This window comes from Rhinatrema bivittatum, chromosome 3, assembly GCF_901001135.1.
Source record: "Rhinatrema bivittatum chromosome 3, aRhiBiv1.1, whole genome shotgun sequence".
Taxonomy (NCBI): Eukaryota; Metazoa; Chordata; class Amphibia; order Gymnophiona; family Rhinatrematidae; genus Rhinatrema; species Rhinatrema bivittatum.
In genome coordinates this window covers 358,992,780-359,014,170 of record NC_042617.1, presented here as the reverse complement: position 1 = coordinate 359,014,170, position 21,391 = coordinate 358,992,780, and the positions used below count along the sequence as shown (strand labels likewise).

The following is a 21,391-nucleotide window of genomic DNA, read 5'->3' as shown; positions in this document are numbered from 1 at the left end:
ATACTCACATGCTCCCTCACCTAAATCAGCTCTCAATCACACACAGACACACATGGTCTCTCTCTCTCTCATTTAAACACAGGCTCTCAATCACATACTCACATGCTCCCTCACCTAAATCAGCTCTCAATCACACACAGACACACATGATCTCTCTCTTACTTATACACACAGGCTCTTAATCATACATACACATGATTTCTCTCACACACAAAGGATCTCAATCATACACACATACTCTTTCACACAAACAGGTTTTCAATCACAAACTTTCACATACAGGTTCCCAATGGTAAACTTACATTCATGCTCTCTCTCTCTCTCACAGGCAGGCTCTCAATCATTCACATACATGCATCTCTCACACACACACACACACACGCCCCCCCCCCCCCCCCCCCCGCGGCCCGGAAGAGGAAGTGGAGAGTATCGGGTGCCTGCGCGGCAAGAAGAGGCCACGCTAGTGCGCTCGGCATCGGCCCGAAGAAAAGAAGACTGCAGCGCGGCTCGGAGGAAAATGAAGAGGTTCAGCCGTGGCCGATGGGACTCCGCCTCCGCGAGGGCTGAAAATGAAGAGGTTAGCGTTGGGAGGAGGCTGCTGCTGCTGCCGCGAGTTCCCGGGGTGGGGGAGAGAGAGAGTGAATGAGCGAGCAAGCTGTGTTTGCTCGCTCATTCACTCTCTCTCTCCCCCCCCCCCCCCCCCCGGGAACTCGCGGCAGCAGCAGCAGCCTCCTCCCAACGCTAACCTCTTCATTTTCAGCCCTCGCGGAGGCGGAGTCCCATCGGCCGCGGTTGAAGCTCTTCATTTTCCTCCGAGCTGCGCTGCAGTCTTCTTTTCTTCGGGCCGATGCCGAGCGCACTAGCGTGGCCTCTTCTTGCCGCGCAGGCACCCGATACTCTCCACTTCCTCTTCCGGGCTGCGGGGGGGGCGGGAAGAAGAGAGCACGCCGGTGCCGCTGACTCCAGCTGTCCTGCCGCGTTCCGCCCGGGCTGACAGCATTTTAAGCCCGGGCGGAGGAGGACCGGGAAGCAGCTGGGTCAGCGGGAAAGTGTGGCGACTGTCTGCGAGCCAGATGCAACCCTCAAAAGAGCCATATCTGGCTCGCGAGCCATGGGTTCCCGACCCCTGCTTCAGACCATCCTTGCAGTGCAGCTAACTGTACAGCCAAAAGAGGGCCACCTAGACAGAGGAGGCGCTGCTGATCCAATAGTCTGCATTACCTCTTCTACCTCTAAACATGTTCTGAACTTCAGATGGGAACCCCTCCCCCACACTACCTAGCGGCAAGTAGCATGTAAACCTGGCCCTGCTCACAATGTTTGGAGCCACTTGTAAGAGATCAGGCATGCACAGGGAAGATGATAAAATCAGGATACATGCAGGCACCAGGATCTGAGCTTATACTGTGATCTGTTTACCTCAGGGGTTGGGAACCTTTTTGGCTGAGAGAGCCATGAATGCCACATATTTTAAAATATAATTCCGTGAGAGCCATACAAGACCTGCCAAATTAATTTACCTCAACCCCCCACCCTCCTGACCCCCCCCCCCCAAGACCTTCCAAAAGTCCCTAGTGGTCCAGCGGGGGTCCAGGGCTCGCAGACAAATCTTTAATAAAAAAGTAAAAATCTATCAAAACCCCCCACCCTCCTGACGCCCCCCCAAGACCTCCAAAATTAATTTACTACAACCCCCCACCCTCCTAACCCCCCCAAGACCTGCCAAAAGTCCCTGGTGGTCCAGCGGGGGTCCAGGAGCGGTCCGGGAGCGATCTCCTGGACTTGGGCCGTCGGCTGCCAGTAGTCAAAATGGCGCCGACGGCCCTTTGCCCTCACTATGTCACTGGGGTCGACCAATGGCGGCGGTAGCCCCTGTGACATAATGAGGGGCAAAGGGCCGTCGACGCCATTTTGATTACTGGCAGCCGACAGCCCTTTGCCCTTACTATGTCACAGGGGCTACCGCCGCCATTGGTCGACCCCAGTGATATAGTGAGGGCAAAGGGCCGTCGACGCCATTTTGACTACTGGCAGCCGACAGCCCAAGTCCAGGAGATCGCTCCCGGACCGCTCCTGGACCCCCGCTGGACCTCCAGGGACTTTTGGCAGGTCTTGGGGGGGGGGCGGTCAGGAGGGTGAGGGGTTGTAGTAAATTAATTTTGGAGGTCTTTGTGGGGCGTCAGGAGGGTGGGGGGGGGGGGGGTTTTAAGATTTTTACTTTTTTTATTAAAGATTTGTCTGCGAGCCAGATGCAGCCATCAAAAGAGCCACATCTGGCTCGCGAGCCATAGGTTCCCGACCCCTGGTTTACCTTATAAAGATATTTAATTCCAAAGCAGTGAAACACAACTGGTAAAAATGTCCTCTCTGCAGAACTCTGGCTGGATTAGTGTATGCCTCAGATGCACAGTGTTTAGTGTATCCTATCGACGGTGGTGGCATATGGCCCAGTTAAATTAAACCAATACTAAAATGCTTTGAAGAAAACATTTGCAATTACATTTTATTGTTCCAGTTAAACCTGGAAAGTTACCTCCAATCCATCTTCTCAACCAAAAAGGCACAGATAAGGAAGCCAGTGCGGTTGAAGCCATGCGTGCAATGGACACCTACAAAAGAAATTAAAAAAAAAAAAAAAGGCTTTATTTACATATAAGCAAATCGGAGTATTAGGCATCACTTGTACTTAATAAACTTTCTTTTATCATTTCTCTATTGTCAACATTAATGATTCAACTTTTCTACCGAGTAATCCAAGCCTCCCTACAGCTGTATTTTACAGCTGAGGCCTAAAGCTAAGAATACTGCTGTTTGTATGAATTAAATCACAATAATGTTAAACAGGCTTTGTTAATCAGTCACCAAAACACTCAATTCTACAGCCTGTCGTTACTGTACTATTCTAAGCTAGCTAATACAAGCAAACATCTGTGCACTTTTCTGATCAGCAAATGTTGCAGCTATAAAAGATAATAACATGGTCAACAATGTTTTGATTGAAATGCATATAAATAGCCAGCATAGTTTATGTCCACCAACATAAAAAAAAAGCATTACAAAGACCAAGTTACTCTATAATTACAAAATGCAAATTCAAGTTCTTACTCATTATCTTGTTTATAACTTCCACTCTGCACAAAGTTCTGCATCTCCGTTACACATACAAGTTATAATCAGAAAGAAAAGTACTTTATTCCCTAAAGCAGAGTTGCTTACCTGTAACAGGTGTTCTCCGAGGGCAGCAGGATGTCAGTCTTCACACATGGGTGACATCATCCAATGCAGCCCATCACAGAACTTTGATCTCAAAGAATCTAGAGCTTTCTGAATGTTCTACTGAACATGTGCAGCTGTAGCCACCTCCCTATCTCTCAGGCAGAGTCCCTCAGCCTATGAAATAGCAAGTACATGGGAAATACCAACTCCCTGGGGAGGCGGGAGGAAACTGTGAGAACTGACATCTGCTGTCCTCGGAAAATACCTGTTACAGATAAGTAACTCTGCTTTCTCTAAGGACAAGCAGGATGGCAGTCCTCACACTTGGGTGAATCCCAAGCTAGAGGCTGCTGAAAACAGGAAAAATGGGAAAACCCTTTAGTGTAAAGCATCACCATTTGCCACTTCCCCCTCCACCCCCTTGTCAGTGAGGCAGTCGACCTAGATGGGAAAAGAGTTGAGTTTTTCACCTCAAAGAGACTGGTACAATAGGCAAAGACAGAAACCCCGTTATGCAGCAAGGTGTCCGAAGGCAAGGACGTAATGCGAGTACAGGGCAAGAAGCCCACTGAGCTACACAAAAACCAACAGAGTCAGAGCTTCCGAACAGTGAACTCTGATTAGCACCAGTAGGCCTAGGACCCAGACGGCACTGGCAAAGGCACAAGAGAACTGAAAATTAGCTGGGGCTAGAGAGCCCAGCAGACAGAAAAACTGCGGTTTATTAATAACTGAGTGATGGTGCGCAATACCAGGGACACCCTGTCTGGTACATACTACATATGATGTAAGGAATGGCGCTCAGAGAGTCTACAGCACCCAAGCACTACACACAACAGGAATGATGGTAACCGTATCCATGGCGATGCGGCAACACCGCCATACATGGCATCCTGGCACTCCACACTACCGACAGTGATGATAGTGCACTGGCAATGTGTCTGGCAAACAGGCATAGACCCTCGCCAAAAGGCAACCCCACCTCAGCACCCCTGATGATTCAGTATAGGGGCTACAGTGCTCACCAAGCTCAAGAGAGGGTAACAATGCAGACTATTGCCCTTCGTCGTTTGTGGGCGCCCTTGGTCAACAGAAGCTAAGCAGGGTTGGGGCCTGGTTAGTATTTCAGAGATGGGAAATTTGGCTATTGGCTTTTGAGACATGACCTTAATAGGTTCCCTCTCGATGGCTTATTTTTCCACTTCATTCCACATTCTCCGAGTGGGCTTTTTCTTTGAGTGACAGCCGCTGTTCTTTACTGGATCTGAGAGTCCATCAGACAGGAGCTCTCACTCCACTGTTACACTACTGCAACATAGCAGGCAGGCAGGCAGGCGGGCGGGCGCGGGGGGGCCCCCCCCCAATATAGGGTTTCCCTTTCTTAGGAATCCAGTCCCCTGCAACAGATGAGGATTTCTCCTGCATGGGGAGTACCTTTTTTGACACCTGATGGGCACAACATCCATGTTCACTTTGTGACTGCTCTTGGCCATCAGTGTCGCATCTGAGTGGTATTCTTCCTCTAAGACGAGATTTTTATCCCCTCCGCAACCCGAAGAGCATGTGTATCTTCAGGCAACTCATCATATATATGGCTTCATTTATCAGAGGATAGAAAATTTCACACATGAGACCCCATACCCTTGTTGCAGTCACTTAAGGTTTGTCATTTCCTCTTTCAGGGTATCCCTGTCAGTGGGAGTGTTTGTATGCTAAACAAGGTGGTCCTTTTCCATGCAGATATTCTTTCCACTTTGTGTGTCACGAGGTTATTAGGTGCCCTGACATTTGCTGGCATCGATGGCATCCCGTGACACCTACCTGCCCGATGGCGAGGGCACCCATGGCGCTCAATGACATGGAAGTTAGTCCCTGCACCCATCAACATGCCTGGCACACAATGTGACCATGGCACTAGACAGTGTCCACGGAATGTGATGGTAACCGTGGTACGTGGTGGCAACCCAGGCACTTGATAGCGCCCAGGTGCTTGATGTGAACATGGCACTCTATGCGCACGATAAACAAACAACCGTGCTAATGGCAGCCAAGGCGGCCGATGTATCTAAGATGCCCATGCAACTTGATGGCATCCATGACATCTGACGGTATCCATGATGTGCCATGTCAAGGCACCCAATGGCTCGACAACCTTGGTGCTTGAAGTTGAGAGCCCCCACGGTGCTCACTGGCATCCATGGGGCTTAATAGCACATGGTGCTCAATGGTGTCCATGGTACAGTGAAATGTAAGGAGACGCGCGTTGCCGGCGTATTGAATACATAAATGAAATTTGACTGTTGACATTATCCGGACCATCACGTGATTACGTTTCTAGAAACATTAAGCCCCTGAGGCAGCCACCATAGGTGGCGAAACTCGGCCAGAGTCGGGCATTTGCAATTTATTTTACGTCTCCTTCATTAAAGATTGAAAAAGACGCTCTTGTGGCATCCTTCTGTTTGTCGCTTTCCTTGGATGATAAAAGACAGGAACTAAAGGGCACCCACAAGAGCAGGATTAACTGCAGGGAACACATACACAGAACAAGGTGCCCACAAAAGAGAGACAAACAATACAAACAAGCCAAGACAAGCAGTCACAGGACAAAAAGAAAAAAAAAAAATCAAAAGGCCACAAACAAGCAGGACACAAAACACACACGCAAAGACCAGGCAGGCAATTAGACTGGAGCCACACAAAGAACAGAAAGTATATAAACAGAAAACCAACAAGGCTAAGGACTGTGGCAAGGCAGAGCTAGAATGGTCACAGCAAGAAGTAAGGAAGATTCCAAGAGGCGTCAGGCTTAAAAAGGCATGGCCATGCGGCATCACAGAGTCTTGAGACATCAGCCTGTGCAACAGACTGCGGCATGCTGAGGGCCTCTGAAGGCAGGAGGGCCGCACTGCAGCTAGGGTTCTCACAGTAACCCCCTTCTCACCAAAAATTGACAGCTTCTAGATGCCCCTAGGAACACTTTCTCCCTCCAGATTCCAAATGCAAGAAATGGTTTAGGGCAACTGGACCAAGGCCTGGAATAGAATTAGAGTCTGTCTGAAAGAGGAGTACCTGGATCAGAGACAGAGCCTGGTAGTGAAATGCCTGAATTGGAGTGAGAGCCTGGAAGTGAAGCATCTGGATTGGAGTGAGAGTCTGGAAACGGAATGCCTGGTTCGGAGTCAGAGCCTGGAAGTGGAATACCTGACTGGAGTGGGTCCATGACAGGAGCAGAGTCAACGCCTGATTGGAGCATATCATCTAAAGCAAAGCTGGAAACAGGATCAGAGACAGCTGCTGGTGCTACTGGCTTTGGGTAATTGCCAGGTTCTTGTGGCCTGGTTTGGCCTCTGTTGGGATGCTGGGCTTGATGGACCCTTGGTCTGACCCAGCATGGCAATTTCTTATGTTCTTATGGCTTTAAAAGTCTGAAACTGGATCCAGATCGAGCTGTGAAACAGCTGATGCTGGAAATGGATCTGGAGTTGGCTGTGAAGCAGCTGTTGCTGGTACTAGTACAGGATCCAGAGCACCTGGCTGGACTGAAGACCGCAGGGCCAGACTTGGAGCAGCTGGCTCAAACAAAGGCACTGGAATGCAAGCATGGGAACAGAACTGGAACCGGCTGCCTGGAACACAGGCACCAAAGCAAAAGCATGGACAGGCTTAGCCAGCACAGCTGCAACACTGGCTACAGCAGGGGCAAGGAAACCCATCTTTTTAAAAAAAAGGGCCTGTGTCTCTCACATAGAATTCAATATTTGCTGTATGGTCCCTGGTATATCAGAGGTATTCTACCTTGAAATGTTTCCAGCATTGGTAACAGGTCATGCGAAGCACATACTGAATTGTTTGGAACTGGAGTCTGTGCTGGCTTCTTGAGAGCTAAGGCAGCCTTGACTGAAGCAGGGCTGGAACCACTTGGAGCCAGGATCTGTATTTTAAAAGCTGGATTTGTGGCATAGCAAACAGCACACACTTCTTCAGATTACTTATATCTGTACCAGCACTTCTTTCAGTCCCAGAAGGGAGCTGCAGGGATTACTGGAGCCAGGGCTATAGCACTTACATTAGTGGCTGCAGCAGGACCTACAGTCCACACTCCAGGCTTTACATTAGAACAACAAGGTTTTCCAGAAGAATAAAATTTAGCGCATACCTGCCTAGGACAGAGTCTGGAAGCAAGGCTGCAGCACAAGACCTGGAATGGTCTGGAAATAAAGTCGGGCCTGCTACAATCCATATTGCTCTCTGAGGGATTCATCTGACCTCATCTTGATGTCAGGCCATACTGACCAGTTACAGGGTAACCCTCTGGACTGGAGAAGCGCTGGACTCAAGGGAAACTGGCTAAAGCAGGAACAGGCAGTTCAGGGTCTTCTGCCTGTACTGGCCACTTCCCCCTTGGAAGGTTCTGGTGGCCAGCAGGACTTAAGGTTGCAGTGCATTGGAGACAGGGGTACAAGGAGGACATCCACTGAGGCAAAGCTGGCTGCAGGGCCTAGAGAAATGCCACAAAACAAGGAATATCAAAAAAGAGACAAGACAAGGACAAGACTTAAAGCACAGGGCAAGAAAATGCAGCCAGGGTCCTCACAGTCTCAGTGCTTTGTGGTGTTCATGTCACCACTAGAGCTGCTCTCCCAAAACATTGCTGGCATTTTTTTTTTTTTTTTTTTTTAAATAATGCTGCATTAATCTCTCTGCTGCTGGTTTGTTACTCTCACTGTGTCTTGAGGCATTATTGCCACTTTACCAGCTTACTTACACATAGAAACATGATGGCAGAAAAAGACTGTATGTCCCATCCAGTCTCCCCATCCATCCAATTAATTTAGCATTATAATTCTCATCACTTCTTTAAATATCACCTGTATTTATCCCATGCTTTCTTGAATACTGTTTTTTGTTTCCACCACTTCCACTGGGAAGCTGTTCCACACACATCCACCACCCTCACTGTAAAGAAATACTTCCTGAATCTACTTTTCAACATCATCTCATGTCTCCTGTGCATGGAAACCTTTGAGATATTCGAATGTTTAAGAACATAAGAACTAAGAAAATGCCATACTGGGTCAGACCAAGGGTCCATCAAGCCCAGCATTCTGTTTCCAAAGGTGGCCAATCCAGGCCATAAGAACCTGGCAAGTACCCAAAAACTAAGTCTATTCCATGTAACCATTGCTAATGGCAGTGGCTATTCTCTAAGTGAACTTAATAGCAGGTAATGGACTTCTCCTCCAAGAACTTATCCAATCCTTTTTTAAACACTGCTATACTAACTGCACTAACCACATCCTCTGGCAACAAATGCCAGAGTTTAATTGTGCCTTGAGTAAAAAAGAACTTTCTCCGATTAGTTTTAAATGTGCCCCATGCTAACTTCATGGAGTTTCTATCATATCTACCCCATCTCGCCTTTCCTTTAGGATATACATTTTAAGTCTATCCCCATTTGCTTTAGAACAAAGACCACTGACCATTTTAGTAGCCACCCTCTGGACTGACTCCATCCTGTTTATATCCTTTTGAAGGTGCGGTCTCCAGAATAGTTCACAGTATTCCAAGTGAGGTCTCACCAGGGACCTACGCAGGGCAAATATAGACTCCCTTTTTCTGCTTACCATTCCTCTCCCTATGCAGCGAAGCATCTTGCTGGCTTTTACTGTCGCTTTATCCATCTGTTTGACCAACTATTACTATCAGATACAATCACCCCCCAGATCCCACTCTTCCTTTGTGTTCAGAAGAAATTCATCTCCAATACTGTACCTTTCCCTTGACTTTTTGCATTCTAAGTGCATTACTCTGTATTTTTTACCATTAAATCTTAGCTGCCAGACCTTACACCATTCCTCGAGTTTCGGTACATCATTCCTGTTTTCCACTCCATCCTGGATGCGCACTGTTACAGATTTTGGTATCATCGGCAAAAAGACAAACCTTTCCTGACAGCCCATCCGTTATGTCGCTAACAAAAATGTTGAAAAGAACCAGTCCAAGGATTGATCCCTGAGGCACACCATTAGTAACAAGCCCCTCCTCAGAGAAAAACTCCATTTACCACTACCCTTTCTCACCTCCCACTCAGCCACTTTCTAATCCAGTCAGTCACTTAATTTTTCCAGATATTGTCACCTCTTTTCCTCTTTCTGCAATCTCTTGTAGTTTATGAACGCTAACCTTTTCTCCCTTACGTTTTCAACTACCGTATTTTTCGCTCCATAAGACACGCTTTTTCCCCCCCAAAAGTGGGAGGAAAATGTCTGTGCGTCTTATGGAGCGAATATAAAAAAAAACAAAAATCTAACAATCCCCCCCAGACCTGCCAAATTAATTTACTACAACCCCCCACCCTCCTGACCCCCCCAAGACCTGCCTAAAGTCCCTGGTGGTCCAGCGGGGGTCCAGGAGCGATCTCCTGGACTTGGGCGACCAATGGCAGCGGTTGCCCTTACTATGTCACAGGGGCTACCGCTGCCATTGGTCGACCCCAGTGACATAGTAAGGGCAAAGGGCCGTCGGTGCCATTTTGATTACTGGCAGCCGACGGCCCAAGTCCAGGAGATCGCTCCTGGACCGCTCCTGGACCCCGCTGGACCACCAGGGATTTTTGGCAGGTCTTGGGGGGGTCAAGAGGGTGGTGGTTTAATTAATTTAAAGGGTTGGGATGGGGGGTTTTTTTGGGGGGGGGGGGGGGGTTCCCACAGAAATAGAAAGACAAAAGTTTTCTGATCTGGGGAATGGACCGAAATGACCCTTCCCAGACCCGAAAACAAAATGGGTAGAAAAAAAACGATGTTATGCACTCCCCTAATTTGCTCCATAAGACGCACAGATGCCAGGGGACAGAGCCGGTTTAGCACAAAATTTTTTTTTTTTAAATTTTCCCCCTCTGAATCCTAGTGCGTCTTATGGTCAGGTGCATCCTATGGAGCAAAAAATACGGTACTTCTTTAGAAAAGCATAATGGTCTTTTTTTCCTCTTTATTTACATTCCTAACAAAAAGATGAATTGCCCTTATATCATCTCTTTTTAGTTTTGCCCACTGCCCTTCTACTTCATCTAGATTTTCCCATCCAGCTAATGACTCCTTGAGGTATGCCCCCATTTTGAGGAAGTTAGTTTTCCTGAAGATCAGGACCCTCACTTTAGAATTAACCTTCATTTCTTGCGTCCCGATACTGAACCACACCATCCAGTGGTCACTGGTTCCCAGATGATTATCCACTACAATATCTGAAATACTATCCCATGTGGGTTTCATTACCATTTGACAGAACAGTTCTCCTTGCAGAAAATCCATGATACTGCAGTTGGGATGTCCCAATCAACATCTGGAAGATTAAAATCCCCTAGCAGCAGCACGCCCTTTTCACAGCAATCCTGTGAATATCTTCCATTAAATCTCTATCCATTTCTTCTGTCTGTGATGGAGGTCTGAATATTACACCAATATAAACAGATGTTCCATTTAACCCACAGTGCCTCCTCCTCTCCTTATAATCCCAGCAATGCTGTTGCTTTACTATCATTCTTTCTATATAATGCCAAGCTTCCTCCTTTCTACTTACCCGGTCCTTCCTGAATAGATTGTAGCCAGGTATAACTAAATCCCAGTCATGGTTTTCTGTATATCAGGTCTCCGTGACAGCTACTATATCTACATCAGCTTCTTCCTGACTGCCTCTAGATCTGGGACTTTATTTCCCATACTATGAGCATTAGTGTACATAGCTTTCCAAATATTGGCTTTTTTCCTATATTTCCCATTTCTATATGAGTATTTATTGTTTACTTACTTTAGAGCTTAATTCACCCCAATGATTCTAATTTAAAGCCCTACCTAGTAGGTTTGCCATTCTGTGTTGAAAGACGCTGCACTTCTTCTTCGACAAGTAGAACCCTTCTCTGCTCAGCAATCCTTGAAATATCCCATTATCCAGGAAGCCAAAACGCTCACGTCAACACCATCGATGCAACCATTCATTTATCTCCAGAATGTGAGCTTCCTTGCCTGGGCCTTTATTCTTAACTGGAAGGATTGAGGAGAATGCCACCTGTGCACATATCTGCTTTACTATCTCCTAGGGCCATGAAATCACTTTTGATACAAACTCTTTGGTATCTCACAGTATCATTCATGTCAACATGGATGAGAAGCATTGGATAGTGGTCAGTAGGACTGAGGATTTTCGGCAATCTCTCCAAAATGTCTTGCATTTTGGCACCCAGTAGCAGCACACTTCCCAGGACAACATGTGTAGTCAGCAGATGGATGCCCCCGTGACCCTCAGAAGTGAGTTACCAACAACCATTACCCTCCACCTCCTAGGTGCAACAACTGAAATTCCTGCAGCTTTGGGGGTTGCATGGCCTGGTTCCTCCCTGTCATGGAATTACATCTCCTCCTCCTTTTCCAGGGCTGCATACTGGTGCTTCAGTTCAAGGGAAATTGACGCTATGGTGTAAGGTCTAGAAGCCATATCCCATTTAATTGATATAGTCCTCATTCTCCTGGATGATTCTGTCTTGCCTCCTCCTCTTTGAGTTCTGCCACCTCTTTCCTGAGGGAGTCGATCTGTAGACATCTTTCACACTGAACTGGTTCCTCACTGTACATCAGGACATCTGACTAGACAGCAGTAAAACTGGTAACAGTGACGACTTGCCCATATTTCAGTGCTTTATGATGTTTATGCCACTGTTCATATCAATTGTGTATTTGAGTTCTCAGACACAAAAACATTTACCCACCCCTGAAATAGGAGACAGTTAATTACCCTTTCCAACAATATTAAAACAAGGGGGACACTCCATGAAACTAACAACTAGCAGATTTAAAACAAACTGTAGAAAGCATGTTTTCGCTCAGAGGACAATCAAGTTGTGGAATCTGTTGCCAGAGGATGTGGTCAACTACCATAGTGGGGTTTAAAAGAAGTTTGGACAAGTTCCTGGAGAGAAAAAGTCTATAAGCATTTATTTATTTTATTATTTCTTAATACCATTCTATCTATCTATTAGCCAAGTAGACTTGGGAAAACCACTTACTTACTCCTGGGAGTAAGTGAACAACTAAAAATAGATGTTTTTTGGGATCTAATGGGTACTTGTGATATGAACTGACCACTGTCAGAGATGGGATTACTAGGCTCAACGGACTTTGATATGGCTCAGCATGGCATATCTTATGTTCTTATTGTAAAACTGATGCGTCACGTGCTATATAATCAAGATTCACCAGATCTTAGTGAGCAAATCAGAGAGGCTAGGAGGATGTGCATACTTCCATTTGGAGGCAACAGTGAGTTTGGCAACTAAAAAAAATAATTAAGCAAATTTTCTCACCTATAAATACAGTCCTCTGTAGACAGGAGGATAAATTAGCCATAACAAACCATTTCTCCGAGCTCAGTAACAGTTTACTGAGCATGGACATTGGTTCCTGCACACGCACTGCCTTGTGAGCCCTCAGTCAATTTCAGAACTTAGCAAACTTTAGCGAGGTGAACAGGAATTAAGCATGACTAATTCATTCTGCTGTTTACGGAGAGCCCTGTTTACCAGTAAAGCAGAGTTGCTTACCTGTAACAGGTGTTCTCACAGGACAGCAGGATGTAGTCCTCACATATGGGTAACATCATCAGATGGAGCCCTGTCAAAGAACACTTTTGTCAAAGTTTCTAGAACTTTGACTGGCACACTGAGCATGCCCAGCATGCCATAATCCCTGTGGCCACAAGGGTCTCCCTTCAGTCTCGTTTGTAGCAAAAGTTGCGAGCAAAAAATAAAATAAGAAAACTGTTTCAGGTGGGTTTCGTGATGACTACTCCCAGGACAGCAGGATGAACACCTGTTACAGGTAAGCAACTCTGCTTTCTCCCAGGACAAGCAGGATGGTACTCCTCACATATGGGTGATTAGCAAGCTACAGGCTGACTCATATTTGTTTGGACCAAAAGCATACAACTTGTGCAACAGGCACAACTGGTGCACTGTTGGGGAAAAATGAAGCAGCCTGAAAATCACAGCAGGTGGATGTGGAAGGAGTTGGGATTACACTGGAAATAAGTTCTTCAAGATGGATTGGCCAAAGGCAGAGTCCTGACGTCCTTCCTTGTCCAGGCAGTAATGTGCTGCAAATGTGTGTAGAGAGCTCCATGTTGCAGCTTTACAGATTTCAGGAATCAGTACTGAACGATAATGTGCTACTGACGTTGCCATGGCTCTTACTGAGTGTGCCTTCACTCGTCCCTGAAGAGGAAGGTCTGCTTTTTCATAGCAGAATGCAGTACAGTCTGCTAGCCAGTTAGAGAGAGTTTGTTTGCCCAATGCATCTCCCAGTTTGTTTTTATCGAAAGAAACAAAGAGTTGGGTGGATTTCCTATGGACTGCAGTGTGATCTAGGTAAAATGCAAGTGCACGTTTACAGTCTAAGGTGTATAAAACTCTCTCGCCCTGGGGAGAGTGAGGCCTTGGGAAAAAGGTGGGCAAGACTATAGATTGATTCAGGTGAAAGTCCATTACCACTTTGGGAAGGAATTTAGGGTGAGTATGGAGGACCACTCAGTCATGGAGGAACCTTGTATAGGGTGAGTATGTGACATGTGCTTGTAACTCACTGACCCTTCGAGCAGATGTAATGGCTACCAGGAAAAGAACTTTCCATGTAAGGAATTTATCATCACAGGAGTGCAAAAGCTCAAACGGAGAACGCATGAGCCTTGTAAGTACTTCATTTAGGTCCCATTCGGTAATTGGTGGCCGTAGATGGGGCTTAAGTTGTAGAAGACCCCTCATCAACTGACTCACAATGGGTTGCGCTGTTATCGGGGCATCCCCTCTTCCCTTGTGATAAACTGAGAAGGCACTGAGATGTACTCTTACCGAGGAAGTCTGGAGACCAGAGTCTGAAAGGTGCCAGAGATGGTCTAACAGAGATGGAGTAAGGCAGGAAAAGAGGTAGATACCTTTTTGCGTGCACCACGTGGTAAATCTTTTCCACTTAGAAAGATAGGATTTTTGTGTGGAAGGTTTTCGTGAAGCTACAAACACTTGAGAGACCTTAGTTGAAAGGTTGAGCAGTTGAAGGATCAGGCTTTCAACATCCAGGCTGTGAGGGATAGGGTCTGAAGGGTCAGGTGGCATAACATGCCTTGGTTCTGAGTTATGAGTTTGGGCGCTGTGCCCAGGCGAATGGGTTCTCGGATGGAGAGGTCGAGAAGCATGGGAAACCAGTACGGGGCTATGAGTATCACTGATCCTTTGTCCTGTTTTAGCTTCACGAGAGTTTTGGTTATCAGTGGTATCAGAGGATATGCGTATAGGAGGCCTGTGTTCCAGGGCCGAGCGAAGGCATCCATGTCTAAAGTGTCTTGCTGCCTGTGCAGGGAGCAGAATCTGTCCACTCTGAGATTCAGTTTGGATGCAAAGAGGTTGATGGTTGGTTGACCCCAGTGTTGGAAGATTTTGCTCGCTACACAGGGATCCAGAGACTACCCGTGGGGATGGAAACATCGACTGAGGCGATTTGCTACTATGTTCTGTATGCCTGCCAGATAAGTGGCCCGGCGATGCATGGAGAGTGCAAGGACCCAGGCCCAGATCTATACAGCTACTTGGCAGAGGAGGTAAGAGCCTGTGCCTCCCTGTTTATTCAAGTACAACATTGCAACTGTGTTGTCTGTCTGTATAAGAACAGACTTGTGCAAAAGGCAGTCCTGGAACACATAAAGGGGCGGATTTTAAAAGGCGCGCGAATAGCCTACTTTTGTTTGCGCTCCAGGCGCAAACAAAAGTACGCTGGATTTTAGTAGATACGCGCGGAGCCGCGTGTATCTGCTAAAATCCTGGATCGGCGCGCGCAAGGCTATGGATTTTGTATAGCCGGCGCGCGCCGAGCCGCGCAGCCTACCCCCGTTCCCTCCAAGGCCGCTCCGAAATCGGAGCGGCCTCGGAGGGAACTTTCCTTTGCCCTCCCCTCACCTTCCCCTCCCTTCCCCTACCTAACCCACCCGCCCGGCCCTGTCTAAACCCCCCCCTTACCTTTGTCGGGGGATTTACGCCTCCCAGAGGGAGGCGTAAATCCCCGCGCGCCAGCGGGCCTCCTGCGCGCCGGGCCGCAACCTGGGGGCGGGTCCGGAGGGCGCGGCCACGCCCCCGGACCGTAGCCATGCCCCCGTACCCGCCCCCAAAACACAGCCGAAACGCCCCCGAAACGCCGCAACGACCGGGCCCGCCCCCGACACGCCCCCGACACGCCCCCCTCGGAGAACCCCGGGACTTACACGAGTCCCGGGGCTCTGCGCGCGCCGGGAGACCTATGTAAAATAGGCTTCCCGGCGCGCAGGGCCCTGCTCGCGTAAATCCGCCCGGTTTTGGGCGGATTTACGCGAGCAGTGCTTTGAAAATCCGCCCCAAAGAGCATAAGGTAGGGCTCGAAGCTCTAGGAAGTTGATCTGAAACTTTGCTTTGAGTTGTGTCCAAGTCCCCTGATTTTGAAGGTTGTTCACATGAGCTCCCCAAACCAAGTTGGATGCGTCCGTGGTTAAGGTCACTTGAGCAACTGGTTACTGGAAGTGTAGACCTATCTGCAAGTTGGCTTTGTTTGTCTACCAGAGAAGTGACAGATGCAGCTGATCAGTTACTTGGATCTGGGATGAAAGAGGTTGAGTGGCTTGGCGCCACTAAGATTTCAAAGTCCATTGAGTTATTCTCATGGCTAACTTGGCCATAGGAGTGACGTGTACAGTGGAAGCCATGTGGCCCAGCAATGTGAGGAATTGATGGGCTGAGGCTGTTTTGCGTGTGCGCAAAGATGTAGCCAGTTTGGAGAGTATGTCTGCGCGGTCATTAGGCAGGAAGGCTTTGCGACTGTGGTGTCCAAATCTGCTCCGATGAAGGTAAAGAGGTGAGATGGATTCAGATGGAATTTCTGGTAATTGATCAGAAATCCTAGCAAGTGTATAAGATTCGTAGTTGTAGAGAGTTGAGAGCTCCTTGCTTAGATCGATTTTTTATTAGCAAGTCATCTAGGTAAGGAAATACATGTACGAAGTTTCTGCGTAGATGTGCTAGGCACTTTGTAAACACTCGAGGTGCTGAGGCTAGACTGAATGGTAGGACTAGGTACTGAAAATGCTTGTGAGCCACTATGAAGTGCAGGTATTTGCAGTGATTGGGAATATGGCGATATGTGCATAGGTGTCCTGAAGGTCCAGAGAACAGAGCCAATCTCCTTGTTGTAATAGGAGAAGCATGGTGCCGAAAGACACCATCCTGAACTTTTCTTTTTGAAGAAATTTGTTGAGAATGCGGAGGTCTAGGATGGGGCGGAGACCACCCGACTTTTTTGGAATCAGAAAATAACGTGAGTAGAACTCTCTGGCCCTCTGTGCCAGGGGGACAGTCTCCACAGCCCTGTTTCACAGAAGGGTGGAAAGTTCTGAATCTAGAAGTAATGTGTGGTCTTTTCGGGTCCACAGTGGATTGGGTGGAGAGTCCGGGGGTTCTGTGAGGAAGTTTAGACGGTAACCCTGGGCTATGATGGAAATTACCCATTGATCTGTTGTCACGAGGCGCCAGTTGGTTTGGAAGTGGCGCAATCGGCCTCCTACGGGTATTTCTGGGTTTGGGTTCGTGGATAAGTGGCCACTGTTCTCTGGAAACGCATCAAAATCTGGAGGCTGGACCAGCTTGTTGAGCTGGCTGTGCTCTGGGTGCTTTGGGCTGGCATTATGTCCCCTTTGAGGGGCTCTGGCTGGTCTCGCTCTAGACGCAGGAGGGTAATATTTGCGTGAGCGATAGAATGGTCTTCTTGGGTCCCTTCTCATGCTTTTACGGGATGAGGAGGGAGCATCTGTTGTGACTGTGGACAATTGACACAGGGTCTCGTGGTGGTCTTTCAACTGAGTTACCGCGTCTTGTATTTTATCACCAAAGTGATTGTCTCCAATGCACGGGAGATCAGCAAGTTTGTCTTGTACCTCAGGTCTTAAGTCAGAAGCCTTTAGCTGGGCCCATCTCCTGGCACTGATTCCTGTTGCTGACAAACAGGAAGCAGTCTCGGAGTAATATTCCGCACTTACTTCATGCTTTCCTGCTTCAAGGCCCTTATGGATAATGGCAGACAAGCTTTCTTGTTGTTGTTGAGGCAATTAGTCTGCGAAATCTTGGACCTGTTTCCAAAGGTTTCTTTGGTACTGGGTCATATATAGCTGGTAGGCGGCTATACGGGACACCAACATGGAGCCTTGGAAAGTTTTCCAACCCAGTCCATCTAAGAACTTTTGGTCCTTACCAGGAGGAGCTGAGGAATGCGGACGTAATCGCTTTGCCTTTTTCTGTGCAGATTCCACCACCACAGATTGATGAGGTAGCTGCGGTTTTTGAAAACCTGGGGCATGTTGAACTAAATATGTTGCATCTTTTTTCCTATTTATTGAAGGAACAGTACCAGGATGCTCCCATAGCGATGTAGGAGATCCAACAGGACTTCATGTACTGGAATGGCCATAATTTCCTTGGGGGCATCAACAAACTGCAGAACCCCCAAGGTCTTGTGACGTATGTCGTCCTCCATCACTAGATTGAAGGGGATGGCCTCGGACATTTCTTTGATAAAGTTGGCAAAGGAAAGGTCCTCGGGAGGAGAGCGCCGTCTTTCCTCTGGAGGAGAAAGCTCTGAGAGTAAATCCTCTGATGTAGAGGTATCTGTATCCACATCCTCCCATGGGTCATAGGGAGTCTCATGTCCAGATCCGGAAGGAGGGAGAATGCCCAAAACTCCAGGATGTGTGGGCATCGATGGATACCTCGATGGCTTCGATGGAGGGTATGTTGGCAATGGCATCGATGGAGGGTTTGATGGAATCAATGGCATCGAGGGGAACAGTGGACGTTTAGGTCCAGAGAGCCCCGATGAACCAGGAAGTGATTCAGGCATCGATGGACCAGAAGCTGGAGTCGGACTAGAAGTAGTGTCATCGTCCTCCTAGAAGCCCGGAATGGGTATCGGGAGCTGCGAAGGTCTCGATGGCTGACTCGGTGCCGATGGAACGGGCTGAGTAGGAAAAGCACCGATGAGGGTATCAAGTCTGTCCAGTAGCAGTGCAATCATCGATGGTTCCAATGTCGGTGCCGGTATGGGGGCCAGTATTGATGGCGGTTGTAGATTCCAGAAGGCATCGAGGACTGCCTGACGGACAAGCATTTCCATTTCTCCTCCCTGAAAGCTGGTGTGGATAACGCAGCTAAAGTGAGAGGCAGGCTAGGCGTTACTGGCTCTTCCACAGGAGTTTGTGGAGGCACAGTACCCGGCACCGATATCAGTGGGGAACGCCTCGGAGTCTCGGGTGCAGAGGAGAATGGGGCTCCTCTGCCCGGGCCCTCTTTGAAGGCGGCTCGATGGCCATCGATGCCACTGCGATGTCGGTGCCGGCACCGGGAGCAGAATCACTTTGGTGCCGGTGGCGATGTTTCCCTTGGTGCTCACCCCAGTCTTTCCCCGGCACAGAGGATGATGCTACCAATGCCCTGGATGGCGACAATGAAGGACGGTCACCGTCTCCCTGTCATTCCTGGCGAGGCTTGTCGGTGGAAGGACCCTTACTCGCCGGTGATGAATGCGCAGAAGTCGATGGAGTTAATCTTGATTTGAAGAGAGTCTCCATCTTATCCAGACGGGCACATCTGCCTTTTGGTGTCATTTGGGCGCATTTGGGACACCGGACATCGTGCGACGACCCCAGGCACAGAACACACACAGTGTGAGGGTCCGTTATGGACATTGTTTGCGGACACTCTGGGCCCTTTCTAAACCCAGTCGCCATGCTGATAAAAAGGGCACGAAACGGTCAGTGGCCAGCAGGAACAGAGTGGTAAGGTGGCAGGAACTGACCAGAGACACTGGAAAGTACTCACCGAGTGTCGAAGGAACAAGGAGCACGATGGGAGAACCCTGTTAAGGAACTTTTAAGAAGTAAAATTTAAAGTTTTTCCGTGAGGAAAAAAGTGAGAGAAATCTCACAGACCTCCTAACCCGCGAGGCAAACTGCAGCACGGAAAAAAAGAGACTGAAGGGAGCCCCTGTGGCCACAGGGATTATGGCATGCTGGGCATGCTCAATGTGCCAGTCAAAGTTCTAGAAATTTGACAAAAGTGTTCCGTACAATGTTCTGATGACGTCACCCATATGGGAGGACTACCATCCTGCTTGTTCTGGGAGAATCAAACTTGCTTTCTCCGTCAACAAGCAGGATTAAATTAGCCATGACACATGTAGAGTCTCAAGCTGAGGGTTGCCCAGTGGAAAACTTACTGAACAAGCAACCCAGCTCTACTAGTGGAGAGTAGATTACTGGATGAATAGGTTGTGCAAAACTGCTTGTCCAAAACTGCTGTAGTCTTTTGATGTACTGTCCAGATAGTAGTGGGATGTGCAGATAAGCACATATAACCAAGTTGCAGCTTTAAAGATGTCTTCAGTTGATGAGCCTTGATAAGAGTGTGATCTGTAGACCAGCCAAGTGCACAACAATACAAAATACAGTCTGCTAGCCGATTTGTCAAAGTTATTTTGGCAACTGCCATTCTTACTCTGTTAGGACCAAAGGAAACAAACAAATGAGATGCCTTCAACGTGTTATGCCCGGTCGCAGACGGCTGCAACCTCTGTTGCTCACCTCCTTTTTTGCAGCTTTGTCTCTGTGGGGAAGACTTGCGGCCTCCGCCAGCTATCGCCAGCCTGCTCACCGTTCCCAGGCCTCCCTGGACGCTGCCGACCGCCACCTTGCCCTCTGAATCCCCTAGGCGTGCGTGTGCACAGGTCAGTTTTAAGCACGTCATAGCACGAACCTCGGGGACGTCCCCTTCGGATGACATCAGTCCTCCAGGACATTTAGGCCGGCTGGCCCTGCCTACCAACGACTTAGCAACGAGTTCCCTCATTGCTGAATCCGCTTCACTTGCTACAGAGTACCTCCCGTTCCAGTTCTTGCTTCTTTGGAGTGAGGCGCTCTGGGTACCCGTTCCTCGGGGTCCCTTCCTCGTCTCTGGCTATCCGCTCCTCAGAGGGCCTATTGCCTTGGACTATCTTTTTCTTCGTTTCCCAGATCTTCCCCTGAACCTCTATTACTGTGAGTACCTCTGCTCTACGGACCACCACCGTACCATCCTTATGTGAAACCCTCATCGGTGTACCCCGCGCTGCGGACCACTACCATGACATCTCTAGTGAGGAGCCTCACCGGTGTACCCTGCTCTGCGGACCATTGCCATATCTTCTACAGAGGTATTCCCCTTCGGTATACCCCACCGCACTGACTCTGTGACTTTCTCCTACACTCCCCGCTTCACGGGCAGTGCCTCTCTATTCTCTAATAAAGACTTTATTCCATAGCTGTGTCTGACGTCTGCTGAGACCTCGCCTCCCAATGGTGAGGCTCACAGGGCTCCTCCCTGTGGGCGGTACCATCTCTCACCTTGCCTCAGGGCCCACATACCTACTAATTCTAACACAATGAGGTTGAGTTTTTTTAAATAGGTAAATGCCCTACTACAGTCCAAAGAATGGACAGTTTTCTTTTATTCATGAGGATACAACCTTGGGGAAAAAAGTAGGACAATGACTTGATTTATGGAGAAAGCTAATGCTATTTTAGGAAGGACCTTAAGATGAGTACAAAAGATCATTTACCGTGAAAGAACTGGAGATAAGATGAACAAACAAACCACAGTTTGCAATTCACTGGCACAACGAGCAGAAGTGATGGCCACTAGAAACAACATTTTCCACATTTGGTATTTGAAGGTCTGTGCCTGGGCAGGGGGCGTGGACTGTTGAAGAACAAGGGTAGTTTGAATGATGGAGTGGTCAGACCATGGTATGGCGAGGCAAGATGGGGAGTTGATGATAGTGAGGGGGGAGTTGGTGAAAATGAGGTCCAAGGTATGGCCAGCCTTGTGGGTGGGGGAGTGTATGAGTTGTGTGAAACCCATGGCTTCAAGAGAGGAAAGGAACGCTTCACAGGCAGGGGATTGCGGAGTGGCATCAACATGTAGGTTAAAATCACCAAGGAGGATAGTAGGAAGGTCTGGAGAGAGAGAATCAGCAAAAAATTCAATGAGCGGGGATGAGTCGTTTTCTAGCAGGCCAGGGGGGGTGTAGAT

At 48.2% G+C, this 21,391-nt stretch overlaps 1 protein-coding gene across 2 annotated transcripts in view; it reads right to left on the bottom strand.

Annotated features, from left to right (window-relative positions):
• Window positions 1-21,391, bottom strand: part of RNGTT (RNA guanylyltransferase and 5'-phosphatase) — a 1,209,919-nt gene that overhangs the window by 1,028,039 nt on the left and 160,489 nt on the right. For both annotated transcript variants that reach the window (XM_029595427.1, XM_029595426.1), the window contains exon 5: window positions 2,534-2,609. In XM_029595427.1, coding sequence (XP_029451287.1) covers window positions 2,534-2,609 — 76 coding nt within the window. The remainder of the gene's footprint in view (window positions 1-2,533; window positions 2,610-21,391) is intronic.